This window comes from Gouania willdenowi, chromosome 13 (assembly GCF_900634775.1).
Source record: "Gouania willdenowi chromosome 13, fGouWil2.1, whole genome shotgun sequence".
NCBI lineage: Eukaryota > Metazoa > Chordata > Actinopteri > Blenniiformes > Gobiesocidae > Gouania > Gouania willdenowi.
Window position 1 is genome coordinate 43,560,161 of NC_041056.1, and position 15,033 is coordinate 43,575,193.

The window sequence follows — 15,033 nt, forward strand, 5'->3', positions numbered from 1 at the left end:
CCAGTATACTGTGATCTACTGTATCAAAGGCAGATGTCAGATCAAGTAAAACTAAAACTGTGTAACGACCAGAGTCAGTGACATCATCACGTCACTAGAAACTTTCAGAAGATCAGTTTCAGTGGATTGATCTAAAACCAGATTAATATTTATCATAAAAATCCCCCGCATCAAGATTGGGTTTTTAAGAATGGGGTTCACTATCACACGTTTAAAGAAGCTGGGGGCAGAGACAGAAAAAAGTGTCACGGCAAATTTGCGGTTGACCTCATTTGGTGACATGATTTATGCTCTTGTTGAATGATGGAGTCCAGCCAGAGCATGATGATTTTATAAAAAAAAAAGGCAGTTCCAGACAGATAAGAAGGAAGAAACAGGGAGGAGGTCAAGGCAGTTTGTTCTGTTCGTTCGGAGATGGCACCACCCGGTATCGGGGGTGATAGTCAGATGTGCGCAGATATGCGTAGGCGCGCGCGCGCGTGTGTGTGTGTGTGTGTGTGTGTGTGTGTGTGTGTGTGTGTGTGTGTGTGTGTGTGTGTGTGTGTGTGTGTGTGTGTGTGTGTGGGATGGGTGTTGGGTGTGCTGGCCTTGGAGATTAAGCCGAGGCCACTGACGTTCCTTTGAGAAGCAGGCAAAGACAGGAATGGAAAGTATACAACTAAAGGCATGAATCAGAATCAGAATCAACTTTATTGACCAAGAGTGTATGAATACACATGAGGAATTTGTCTTGGTGACCTGTGCTCTCTCAGATAGCGTAACATTAAATAATAACATTCAACAATCAAAAAAAGAAGTATAAACATAAATATAAGAGTAGTTAGACTAATATGTGCAAACTAAATAAAATAACAAGATAATAATAATAGTGATAATAATAATAATAATAATAATAATAATAATAATAATAATGAAATAAAATAAAAATACAATAATAATAATTAGATAATAGTGCAGTAGTGCATTGATGAGTAGTGCAGGTAAACATTTAAATGAAAATGTTATGTCCATGAACATTCTCAGTGACAGGTTGATCCAGGGTTGTTATGTTTAGTTCCAGGTTATTTCACAGTAACAGAACCAGGTCTGACACTCTGACTGTTTAGTGTTGATCACAGTGACAGCCTGGGGGAAGAAACTGTTTTTATGGCGGGTAGTTTTTGCGTACAGTGATCTGTAGCGTCTGCCGGAGGGGAGGAGTTTAAACAGATTGTGTGCAGGGTGGGAGGGGTCTGCAGTGATGCTACCTGCCCGTTTCCTGACCCTGGACAGGTGTAAGTCTTGGATGGAGGGCAGATCAACACCAATGATCTTTTCTACAGTCCTGATTATCCTTTGTAGTCTGTGTTTGTCTAGTTTGGTTGTAGATCCAAACCAGACAGTGATGGAGGTGCACAGAACAGACAGAATGATGGAGGTGTAGAACATGATCAGCAGCTCCTGGGGCAGGTTGAACTTCCTCAGCTGACGCAGGAAGTACATCCTCTGCTGTGCCTTTTTCCTGGTTGTGTCTATGTGGGAGGTCCACTTCAGGTCCTGTGAGATTGTGTATCCCAGGAACCTGAAGGAGTCCACGGTAGCCACTTTGCTATTCAGAATGGTAAGGGGGGTGAGTGGGGGGGGATTTCTCCTGAAGTCCACTGTCATCTCCACAGTCTTGAGCGGGTTCAGTTCCAGATGTTTCTGACTGCACCAGAGATCCAGCTGTTCCACCTCCGTCTGAAGGCAGACTCGTCCCCATCCCTGATGAGACCGATGATGGTGGTGTCGTCTGCAAACTTCAGGAGTTTCACAGAGGGGTCCCCTGAGGTGCAGTCATTGGTGTAGAGGGAGAATAGCAGTGGGGAGAGAACACACCCCTGAGGGGCGCGAGTGCTGAGTGACCGGGTGCTGGATGTGATGCTTCCCAGCCTTACTTGCTGCTTCCTGTCAGACAGGAAGTTGGTGATCCACTGACAGGTGGAGGCCGGCACTGTGAGCTGGGTGAGTTTCTGGTGAAGGATGTCCGGGATGATGGTGTTGAACGCAGAGCTGAAATCCACAAACAGGATCCTAGCGTAGGTCCCTGGGGAGTCGAGGTGGTGCAGGATGTAGTTCAGTCCAATGTTGACTGCATCCTCGACAGACCTGTTTGCCCGATAGGCAAACTGCAGGGGGTCCAGCAGGGGTCCTGTGATGTCCTTCAGGTGGCTCAATACCAGCCTCTCAAAGGACTTCATGACTATTGACGTCAGGGCAATGGGTCGATAGTCATTGAGTCCTGGGATGGCAGGTTTCTTTGGGACTGGGATGATGCTGGAGCTTTTGAAGCAGGAAGGTACTTCACACAGCTCCAGTGATGTGTTGAAGATCCGTGTGAAGATGTGGACCAGCTGCTCAGCACAGGCTTTCAGGCAGGAGGGAGATACTCCGTCTGGTCCTGGAGCCTTTTTGATCTTTTGTCTCTTGAATAACTGGCACACATCTCTTTCATTGATCTTCAGGGCAGGTGGGGGGTCAGAGGGTGAGGTAGGGGGGGAAGTGGGGGGAGCAGGAAGGACAGAGTCCAGGTGATGGGCTGATGCTAATGAGCTCGGGGGTGGGTGTGAAAACCTGCAGTAAAAGCTATTCAGGTCTTCAGCCAGTCTATTGTTACCTGCAGGGTGGGGGGAGGGTTTCCTATAGTTGGTAACCTTACGCAGGCCTTTCCACACTTCTGAAGGGACTTTGTTTGAGAAGCTTTGTTTTAGCTTCTCAGTGTAGCACCTCTTGGCTACTCTGATCTCCTTGGTTAGTGTGTACTTAGTCTGCTTAAACAGGACACAGTCCCCACTCGAGTAGGCTTCCTCCTTAGCCTGACGCAGCATCCTGAGTTGAGGTGTGAACCAGGGTTTGTTGTTGTTGTATGTGCAGAAAGTCTTGGTCTGCACGCACAGATGTAAGATGTCACAGTGTCAGTCAGTTCATCAAGGTTGTCTGATGCAGCTTCAAAAACACTCCAATCAGTGCAGTCAAAGCAGTCCTGTAACTCCTGCTTTGACTCCTCTGTCCACCTCTTTACAGTCCTTACTACAGGTTTAGCAGATTTAAACTTATGCCTGTAGGTCGGGATGAGGTGAATCAGACAGTGATCAGAGAGCCCCAAAGCTGCATGGGGAACAGAGTGATATGAATCCTTTATTACAGTCTAGCACTGGTCCAGTGTGTTAGCCCCCCTGGTGGGACACTTTATATGTTGTCTGTATTTAGGGAGTTCGTGGGTTAGATTTGCTCTGTTAAAATCCTCTAGAATGATTAGCAAAGAGTCTGGATGCTTTTTCTCCACGTCTGTTATCTGGTCGGCCAGGTGCTGTAACGCCTCTGTTACACAAGCCTGAGGTGGGATGTAAACACCGACCATAACAAACAAGGAGAACTCCCGCGGAGAATAAAACGGTTTACAGTTTATGAAAAAACTCTCCAGATTATGGCTACACGTCTGCTTCAACACTGTGACATCTGTACACCAACCTTGGTTAATGTAAAAGCATATTCCGCCTCCCCTCGTCTTCCCACAGAGCTCTTTTACACGGTCCGCTCTGAGGAGCTGAAAGTCCGGTAGATGTAGAGAGCTGTCCGGGATGAGTTCACTGAGCCAGGTTTCAGTAAAACACAGGGCGGCGGATCTGCAAAAGTCCGAGTTTCTGGTGTTTCGGAGCAGCAGTTCATCCATTTTATTTGCCAGAGAGCGGACATTCACCAGGTGAATGGATGGAAGCGCAGTGCGTAATCCCCGCTGCCTCAGTTTGACGAGCGCGCCTGCTTGTTTACCCCGTCTGCGTCTGCGGCGTCTTCCATAGAGAGCTGCTGCTGCTCCTCTGGTGAGAATCTCCGCATAACTTTCTGGTTCAATGAGAACCGGTGAAAAAAGATCAGCAGACTGTCCTACTTTTATTAGTTCTTCTCTGGTGAAAGAGACCAGAGAAGGGGAGCAAGAAACTACAAAAAAGAAGAAAAACGTAACAACTACGAGAGAGCGCAGTACCGAGGCAACCATCCGCGGCGCCATCTTGGTTGTAAAGTTGAATAACATCTATGAGCAAATATATGAGTAAATATAATTAATCAATTTTGCCATCACAAAAGTGAGAGGTTTATCAATTTTACCACCCAAGGACAGACAACATCAAAAACAATTAAGAGCAGAGAAATAGGAACAATGTCTACAGTGCTCGATGAGGGTTTCATTTTTCCTACTAAAACCTGAACATCCTGTAGGCTGACAGGAGTGAAGGAGGACCATGAGCTCACAGGGGCTGATGCAGTGCAGAAGCTAACCAGGGAGGAGTGATGCTAGCCCTGATGTCTTGTACTTTGTCTTGTAAATTGTTACAGTCCTCCTCTGTGTGTACAGACACATGGGACGTTGGGGTTTCTCTTATTTTGCAAAAGAAGATTAGTGAAATAAGCAGAGCGGGCGCGCTTTATTATTTATTTAGCGCTTCGAGCAGCAGGTGACGCAAGCCGGAGACCAGATGCACGGGAGCCACGGGCTGAATCCACTGTAATCCATGTGATAACTGGCATCCAGGATCAGTCCCAGGGTTTGACCTCCAGAACGCCTTTATCCTCAACAGGACTCCACCACGTTTACCCCGTTTTTTGGCACGCTTCCTCCGGAGGACAGGTGAGCGCAGCAGGTAGTCAGGTACTGACGCCAAGTGAGGAGGAAGTCTGGAAGTTTGATCTTCAGAGTTGAAGCCCAGACTTACCTCATGTGAACGAATAAGATTAATAAGTGCCTGACGGTCGTATACTATAGCGCACTGATGTTTTGGCACAGAATACCGATCAGACGGCAGCCGGTACATATTGGCGCCATCTTGGATTCCCGAACATGGTTGGGCTGTGGGGGGGGGTGCTTTCTCTCTCCCCCTCTCTCTCACCTCCTCCCTCTGCTCATTCACATCTTCTACACAAGATATAATGAGCTTCCACCTGCTCCAGAGTCTCATGCAACTGTTACAAAAGTTCGCAACACATTAAAATCTACAGTAGCACTTCTAGTGATGAGATGAAAACTGACAGGGTGTTTGTGACGGTCCCGACTGTAGGAGACCCGTCCTCATATCCCCTTCTATTCATAACAGTAAAACAGCCAAAAGGAAGAAAAAACAAGCTGGTAACGCGACGTTTTGGTCCATAAAATGACCTTCTTCAGGCAGGCTTGCTTGCTAATACACGTGTAAAAATGTGCAGGAACAGAGTGTAATAAATGCATCTCTCATAAAATCTGAGTGTAACCAAGGTAATTCCGGTACTCTGATTTCGGATTGTCTTTGAACGCACCGCACACACACGTTTCACTCACAGGTTAGCTGCTAGCCACATGCTGCAGACACGCAGGAAGCATTGTGCCTCTCTGAGCTGCTCCTACACAAAGAGCCACGGACAGGTCTGTGATTAAAGAAGTGTTTTTGTGTTTGGTTCAAATGAAAGATGAGTAGTTGGTTGTTATTTTCTCATCAGAGAGGGAGCGTTAAAGAAAAACTTAAACGCAAGCAGCTTGAGGAGCTGACGTTTTTTTTTTCATCGACAGATGCTGAGGTGAGTTTCACCTTAAGTTAGTGTTTAACTTAGTGTTAGTATCTTTTAAAATGATAGTTGTGTGTTTTGTTTTGTATTTTTGTATAAATGTAGTTAAAAGTCAGGATATGACTTGTGAACTGAAGATGTAACTGATGCTGAATTATTTCACACTACTGTTAGCTAAACTGAGGCCTAGAAGTTAAGCTTAAAGCAACATACTCAATGTTCATTGAGGGTCAAAATAAATATGCAAATCTTGTGTTTAATTTAAAATGAATATGTGGAAAATACATTATTTAGTTGTTTTTTCTATTTTTTTTTGTTTTGTTTTCAACATGATCACATTTCATGTTATTTTTTTGTTAACGAATGGACTATGGAACAAAAAGATTGAAACTGAACAGTAATTTTCTGCACACTCGTTTCGTGTGTAGGGTTTTTTTTCTGAGGAGAGACAATATACGTACAACAGAGAAGCTGTTCTCACCACCACAAGATCATCATCGCTGCTCAGAGGAATGCTTCTCCAGGACAGGGATGCGAGGATGAAGTGATGGTCCCAGGACCAGTAAGGATCGCACCAAAGGAGTTATATTTTATTTTGATACTTTTTCTACTGAGATCTCAGGTATTTTTCTTTTGTCCTTGGGCCCAAGGTAACCAAAAAAATTAATAACTCACGGTTGAAAATTAACAGAACATTCCAAGCAGAGAAACTTGAAGGCAAATGCTTTATTTTTTTATTATGTTATTTTTGTGAATATTTTATATAGATGAGAGTCTGAAAAGAACTGTTGAGTTTGGGTCCCAGTGAGGGATACATTTATTTTCATTGTAGATTTGAAACAATTTTGGTTGAACATTATTTTTATTTAGGTTATTTTATATGAGTGAAATGTGCCTCAAAGATATATGAATATATCATTGCTTTATACCATTCAAGACACAACACCAGGATGCAACATGATTGTTGAATAAATTTATGTTAGATTTTCTTTTTTTAAAAACTAAGTAACGACTCTGTGTGTTCATGTAAGTGAGAATTTTTTCTTTATGTTACTATCAATCTCCCTTTTCCTGAACCTGCTGGAGTTTAGAATTTAATGAACCTGTGATTATGGAACTGTAGGAACTTGGTGTAGGATTTTTTTTAGAACCATAGATTTTGAGTATTACAGCCAAGGTCGACAGTAAGTTTACCCGTTACTGGGAGACACAGGTTACATGAGCAAGGACTGAGGAATCATAATCTTTGATTTGAGGGGGCAAAACATTTATTTGAGGGGGCACTGCCCCCTCTTGCCCCTGCGTAGAGCCGGCCCCGGTTCATGGCTCAACTAGTCTGGAACACTCTGATGTTCTATCTCTCTATCCTGTTCTGTTTGTCCTTCTGTCCACTAACCACAACCAGTCCACGCAGATGGCTGACACCTCTACACACCTATATATATATATATATGTATATATATATATATATATATATATATATATATATACAAAGTGAGTTTTTTTCTTCCCACTGCTTGTTCATGTGGATTTTGTTGGGTTTTTTCTTTCTTATTATGAATTTTATATTGTTAAGTGCTTTGAGATGACTTTGTTGTAATTTATGCTATATAAATAAAGGTGAAAAAGTAGACTTGTACACTGAATTGACTGATTTATAGCTCTCACACAGAATGCTTGTTTCTTGTAGAAATGCAGTTTCTTAGTAGTAACTGTTTTAAGTAGAAAAACCTGTGAGTATCTTAATTTATTTATATTATTTGTATAACGCATTTCATACACAAGGGCAAGGCAATGTAACTTTTGATGTTTATCATTTTATTTCATATCCATCCCAGTAACATGTATGTATACAAATACCAGTAGTTACAATACATGAAAACCAACAATTGGAAGGAAGCTAAACACAATCGATTATCTGTAATTGTAAATATGAGAAAGCATTACTGATTGGCTAAACCTGGGGTGTCAAACTCATTTTAGTTCAGGGGCCATACATACAGACCAGTTTGATCTCAAGTAGGCCACAGATTTTAGCAGGAAAAAGAACAGTTTCAACATTAGTGTGTCCTAGTTTGCACTTCCAGGTATACGTTACATAAAAACTATATGAGATTGACAATATCCAAGAATTAAGTGACATTAAAGTTAAATGCACTTACATTTCATTGACATTATGAATAATTGTTATTCAATTTAGTAGAATCATTTGAGGAAATTTGCAGGATTTAAAAAAAAAAATTCAGATGTAAAAAAATGACTGATATGTGATATAGCCTGGGAAATTTGGAAATTTGTATTCATCTGTAGTTGGAGGGGCTGAGATATCTACAACTGAATTATTTTGTGATTTACACATTAATACATGCTTTTTCTGTCATTTTGACTTTCTCCTGTCGGCCAGAACAAATGCTCAAAAGGGCCGGATTTGGCCCCCGGGCCTTGAGTTTGACACTTGTGGTCTAAACATTTCTTAATGTCATTTTAAGAAATGATGATCACAAAATGTACTCGCAATAATCATTAAAATAAAGCAGAAAACAAACAGCTAGATATCATAAATTATATGATCACCCAGATGATCCCATTTCCACAGCTGAATTAATTCATGGTATAGATGTGTCAGGTGGACCTGAGTTAAGGATATTGGTACGGTGGGTAATCGTCTGGTGACTCTTGGTCGGTGGGCAGCAGTGAGTGAAGGTAATAATTGTTCAGTGGGTCATTGTTGAAGTGAAGCATGAGGCCGTGTTGGTAGAGGTGGAGCTGTTGTTGGAGTTGGTTGAGCAGCAGTTGTTGGTTGAAGAGGTGAGGGATGAACTGCTGGGATTGAAGGTGCTGGTAAATCTGGTGCAGGACCAGCTGCTGGTGGCTCAGAACCATGTTCTGCTGGAACGTCAGCGGCATATTGTAGTCGTACTGATCGGTCAGCATCATCTGTTGCTCTATCAGCTTCATTTGGTACGAAATCAGGTCTTGGTGAAGATGAATCAGCGACAGTGCATGTGTGTTTATAACCTTTCTTTTAACTTTACACGACAGTTGGTGCAGTTTGCGCAGTAATGCTGAACAATCATCCAAATGCTTGAGAAGTGTCACGGGACATGGTGTAGTAGTTGTGGTTTCTTCTGTAGTAGGTGCAGCTGTGGTTGTTGTTGTTGGTGCAGCAGTCGTTGGTGCGATTGCAGGGGAACATGTCGCTGGTGCAATGATTTTTCCGTGCTCCTCCAGGAATGGCAGGGTACACAAAACATTAGTGAGCTCACACACGTTTGAAGATCCACAGCCTTGATATGTATATAGAAATGTTAAATCAACGGTTTCAACTGTGGATAAAAAAAGGCATTTTAGATTAGAAATATAGTATTTATTCATCATCTAAAAAAATATTTTGGAAACTATCACAAGGCTTTGACCATTGTAACTGGTTTCTACATTAGGTCATGAAGACTGGAGGGAAAAGCTCTTTATTACTGCAATAGATGAGACCAAATAAATGACATCTAAAGAAACACTGAAACAAGACATTTACATTTTGAATTGCATTTCATTAATTGAACTTTGATCCACCTCACAACCCTAAAAAAAATTAACAAGCAGGTCTGAAATCAGATGGATGGAACTTTGATCCAACTTGTCAATCTCTCACTGTTCAGTTGTAGTTTTGGTAGTTTGCCAATACAAAGTTGAAAATCAAAAAAAGTATCTAAAAGTCAGAGATACTGGGTTTAAGATGTCACCTTAGTAATAAAGATCAACAACAAAGCTAAACCTTTTGGACAGGCTTTCAAATGCAATGCTATGTTGTGTTCACTAGAATGCATTGTCACACCTAGCATTCATATGCTAGGTTAGGTGTGATAATGCTAGCTAGCATTGATATGCTAGGTTAGGTGTGACGATGCTAGCTAGCATTCATATGCTAGGTTAGGTGTGACAATGCTAGCTAGCATTCATATGCTAGGTTAGGTGTGATAATGCTAGCTAGCATTGATATGCTAGGTTAGGTGTGACGATGCTAGCTAGCATTCATATGCTAGGTTAGGTGTGACAATGCTAGCTAGCATTCATATGCTAGGTTAGGTGTGATAATGCTAGCTAGCATTGATATGCTAGGTTAGGTGTGACGATGCTAGCTAGCATTCATATGCTAGGTTAGGTGTGACAATGCTAGCTAGCATTCATATGCTAGGTTAGGTGTGATAATGCTAGCTAGCATTGATATGCTAGGTTAGGTGTGACGATGCTAGCTAGCATTCATATGCTAGGTTAGGTGTGACAATGCTAGCTAGCATTCATATGCTAGGTTAGGTGTGACAATGCTAGCTAGCATTGATATGCTAGGTTAGGTGTGACGATGCTAGCTAGCTAGCATTGATATGCTAGGTTAGGTGTGACAATGCTAGCTAGCATTCATATGCTAGGTTAGGTGTGACGATGCTAGCTAGCATTGATATGCTAGGTGTGGCTCTCTTGTTCAAACAGACTCAGTATTTACTTGTATTTTTGTTTTCCACAGGCTGGTTTGTAGAACTTAGACATTAAGGAACATATATTTGGTCACATAAAATGTAAATACTGACTGAATGCCCGGATGCAGGTTTTTTCCAGTCCTCTGCATTGAATTTCTGCACTACAGTTGGGAGTGCCAGAATTACAACCAGTGCATGTGAAATTGTTGAAAGGTTGGTTGACGTTGATATCTGAAACAGAATTAGAATATATGCAAACATGTATTTTCATTTTCACTTATTTATTTAGCACACATTAAAGAAAAAACAACATTAAAGGTGTTTGTATAAGAGCTCCGCCTTTTTCAATAAACACACAATTTGGAATAAGAGCTAACAAATAAACACTTAGACAATCATGAGAAAAAATGCAAAAAAATTATCAACAGACAAATGAAAATATTGAACAAAATATTATTTGAAAGTCAAAGAAGCAATAAAAACTAAAAATATATTAATACATATACACATATAGACATGTGAATACAAACATACATATTACACGTGGATTGTAATCATGGTGGCATAGAGTAAAGTGAGAGAGGGAATGAAGTCATTAGATGTAATAAAGGAGAACTTATAAATGGATAAGATGTTTTTTAAAGAGTGACTAGGATATGGATCGTATTGGGGAGGTAAACTATTATATATATATATGAAATGTTGAATTGATGATGTGATTAATGTGCAAAGGGTAAATATAGAGATTAGTTATTGTCATTACTGTGTCTAATACAGTATGATTGTATATTTGAAGTTAAAGTAAAAAGAAAAGAAAAGTGACAGAAACATCTTGCTTACTATAAATAAAATTGTGTAAAAACAAACATGTCTGATAGATGTTCAACTCGTGAATTGGTAAAAAGTGGAGCTGACGGAGCAAATTAGTTTGAATGTGAAGGTAAAATTGTTTCTGAAATATATATAATTAATTAATTAATTACTATAATTTAGATAAGGAAATAAAACACTGTAGTATAAATTTAAATGAGCAGAGGAATGATTTAAAGGACATATTTTTTGTAATAAACCAATCATCGTTGCGGTTATTTTGCAAACAAAGTCTATGTGATTTTACCAATTCAGTTTTTCATCAACTGAAGTTTCTAAAAATTGTGTCGTATTGACTTGCCAAATTTAAGATTCATTAATGTATAATTTTGCTTGCTGTTTAGGATATGATTTGTTTATATTGCAAAAGATCATGAAGTTACATTTCTTTATGTTAAAGGTATTGTAGACGATGTTATTTTGGCTTCAAATTCCGGGTGGATCATCAAGACTATTGATCCTCCTAATTGTAAATTTATTCTGGTGATATATTTACGTAAGCCTGTCATATGAGCTCGTCCCTAGCTAGTTTTCACTTGCTGTGCACGTGCACTTTTCTGTTACCGGTGGAGAATCTGACATAGTGGGAAAAGTGCAAATCTTGTATGAGCGACGCTAACGCCAACTTGTGAACAGAGCAGTGCACGAGGAAAACTGGTGCACGCTCTCTCGCACATGTTTAATAGGCGTTCCCTCTTGGGAGCAGGTAGAGTGTCGCACATGCGCCTCCTCTATACCTTTAGTTTTAATTTATTGAGTTGAAACGATTTATAAATCTACAATAGTTCATCATGTCCATATTCAATCAAGTGATTAAAGTTACTGTGTTATTATAAGAGTGATGTCATCAGCAAATAATGTAGAAAGAAAATGTTTGCAAGATGTGGGTAGATGATTTATGTATAATAGAAATAATAAAGGGCCCAAGATTGAGCCCTGAGGCACCCCATGCAAAATTCTGGAATTAGTGGATCCTGATCATTTTAGCGAGTAATTAAATTGTAATCATTTGTACTTACTAGAGAAGTTCTCGTCTGTGTTGCAATTATCAGTGTAGCAACACCTGTATTCTGCAAAGATATATGTGTCGCCCAAGTTTATGTTGAGCTCACGATTGTTTCCGGGTAAACAGTCTAAATTATCAGACCCACAGGAATAGTAGAGTCTGATCTGTCCATTGGAATCTGTAAATTAAAGCACATGACAAAATGTTTATAAAAAACACACACAGCATGATTTGTATTTATGAAAATGATAAGAGGAGGATATTCCTACAAGAGACACGAGCTGACAGACACTTTTCTGTATCGGAACAGTTTGTTGTCACGGCGTTAGCACATGTTGAATCATTTCGATCAGTGCAGACTCTACACAAGATTCCTTCAGCTGTAAAAAAAAAAAAGAAAAAAGAAGAAGAAACAGATGTAAAACATGATAAGTGATACTGTCTTTAAATGGTAAATGGACTTAATTTATGCACTTTTATGCCTACACTGAAGTAGTCTCAAAGTGCTTTACATATCAGTTCATTCACCCATTCACACACCAATGGGACTGAGCTGCCATGCTCAACCACTGGGAGACACTTAAGGTTCAATGTCTTGCCCAAGGACACATCGACGCATAGACAGGTACAGACTGGGATTGAACCCCCAACCCCCATCCCTCTACCATCTAAGCCACAGTTGCTAAAAATACCCTCTTACCTGTGCTGAAGATGGTCCAGAGAAGAATCACTGAGATGATCAGCTTCATAATTAGTGAGAAGGTAAGTGAAGAATTGTATTTAATTTGCTTCTCCTGCACTTGTCCTGTCTACGTCCAGTTCAGGTCTGCTTTTATACACATAACACTGTTTGTTTAGGGTTGTTTTACGTTACACCCACACATTCCTGGCGAAGGATTATCTCTTTCAAATTCACGTCACATTGCTTTGGATTAATCAACATTAATTATCCTTTGTGTCAGATGTTAAATCTTTGGCTGGCTTTAAGCCAAATCCTCTGTCCACACACACACACACACGCGCACACACACACACACACACACACACACACACACACACACACACACACACACACACACACACACACACACACACACACACACACACACACACACACACACACACCTGTCATATAATTATCATATAACAGGAATGAAAGTCAAAGGACTTATGACTAATGTTCACTTTTGTAAAAACAAACGGTAACACTTTACTTGAAGTTTCATACATAAAGACTGACATTACGCTGTCATTATAATGACATTAACACCTGTCATTAGCATAAATACGGTGTGATTGAAAGATGTCATTAACTGTTGTTCATAACCCTAACCTTAACCATAACCCAATGTAACCCTAACCTTAACCATAACCCTATGTAACCCTAACCTTAACCATAACCCAATGTAACCCTAACCTTAACCATAACCCTATGTAACCCTAACCTTAACCATAACCCTATGTAACCCTAACCTTAACCATAACCCTATGTAACCCTAACCTTAACCATAACCCTATGTAACCCTAACCTTAACCATAACCCTATGTAACCCTAACCTTAACCATAACCCTATGTAACCCTAACCTTAACCATAACCCTATGTAACCCTAACCTTAACCATAACCCTTCATTACCCTAATTTTAAACCTAACAATATAGAGATTCCAATCAGGAAGTTATTGGATTAAATATCCACTAACCACAAATACATAGACAGTCAAAACTTACAGGACCTGCGAGTGCACTCACGATTTTGCCCTTTTAACACGGCCAAAAGTAGCATGGTCCATGAACACCCCTACTTGGTAAATGAGATCACCAACAGTTGAGGCCCAGTGGAGAAAACCTGGTCTCTCCAAGACAAAAATGTTGTATATTTGATTAAATGAACACACTTTGGTAAAATGTACATAGAGGAGACCTGAAATAGCCTTGGGACCCGAATAGGACAACACAAAAGTAGAATTAGGACCTCACCACACTTTATAACAACAGGAATAGAGAACATGACTTAGACAGAGAAACCCATATTGGTCTACTGGACAGAGGACATCTATTGAAATACAGTGGATCATTAACCTGTAACCATGGTGATTTAGCCTCTACAGCTAACCTGTAACCGTGGTGATTTAGCCTCTACAGCTAACCTGTAACCGTGGTGATTTAGCCTCTACAGCTAACCTGTAACCGTGGTGATTTAGCCTCTACAGCTAACCTGTAACCGTGGTGATTTAGCCTCTACAGCTAACCTGTAACCGTGGTGATTTAGCCTCTACAGCTAACCTGTAACCGTGGTGATTTAGCCTCTACAGCTAACCTGTAACCGTGGTGATTTAGCCTCTACAGCTAACCTGTAACCGTGGTGATTTAGCCTCCACAGCTAACCTGTAACCGTGGTGATTTAGCCTCTACAGCTAACCTGTAACCGTGGTGATTTAGCCTCTACAGCTAACCTGTAACCGTGGTGATTTAGCCTCTACAGCTAACCTGTAACCGTGGTGATTTAGCCTCTACAGCTAACCTGTAACCGTGGTGATTTAGCCTCTACAGCTAACCTGTAACCGTGGTGATTTAGCCTCTACAGCTAACCTGTAACCGTGGTGATTTAGCCTCTACAGCTAACCTGTAACCGTGGTGATTTAGCCTCTACAGCTAACCTGTAACCGTGCTGATTTAGCCTCTACAGCTAACCTGTAACCGTGGTGATTTAGCCTCTACAGCTAACCTGTAACCATGGTGATTTAGCCTCTACAGCTAACCTGTAACCGTGGTGATTTAGCCTCTACAGCTAACCTGTAACCATGGTGATTTAGCCTCTACAGCTAACCTGTAACCATGGTGATTTAGCCTCTACAGCTAACCTGTAACCATGGTGATTTAGCCTCTACAGCTAACCTGTAACCATGGTGATTTAGCCTCTACAGCTAACCTGTAAGCTGAGCGTCCGTGATTCATACTTTCATCAGTGATTCTGTGATCAAATTCACAGTCTTCTTAAGAAAGCAGAGACCGCCCACTTATCTCAAACATCCACAGCAACCCATCCACGAAGCCTTGTCTCTATATCATGACTCAGCAAACGTGCAACCAATTTATCCAAGACAGCGCCGACCAGACATTGTCTAACAACG

At 40.9% G+C, this 15,033-nt stretch overlaps 1 protein-coding gene across 1 annotated transcript; it reads right to left on the bottom strand.

Moving 5' to 3' along the window:
* Positions 1-7,507: 7,507 nt before the first annotated feature.
* Positions 7,508-12,693, bottom strand: LOC114474812 (uncharacterized). The gene is made up of 5 exons (XM_028465346.1): positions 12,602-12,693; positions 12,171-12,281; positions 11,915-12,079; positions 10,137-10,256; positions 7,508-8,879 (listed from the first exon to the last, which is right to left on the bottom strand). The coding sequence occupies exons 1-5, from the start codon at positions 12,648-12,650 to the stop codon at positions 8,191-8,193; spliced, it is 1,134 nt and encodes a 377-aa protein (XP_028321147.1). The 5' UTR covers positions 12,651-12,693; the 3' UTR covers positions 7,508-8,190.
* Between the last annotated feature and the right edge of the window lie 2,340 nt (positions 12,694-15,033).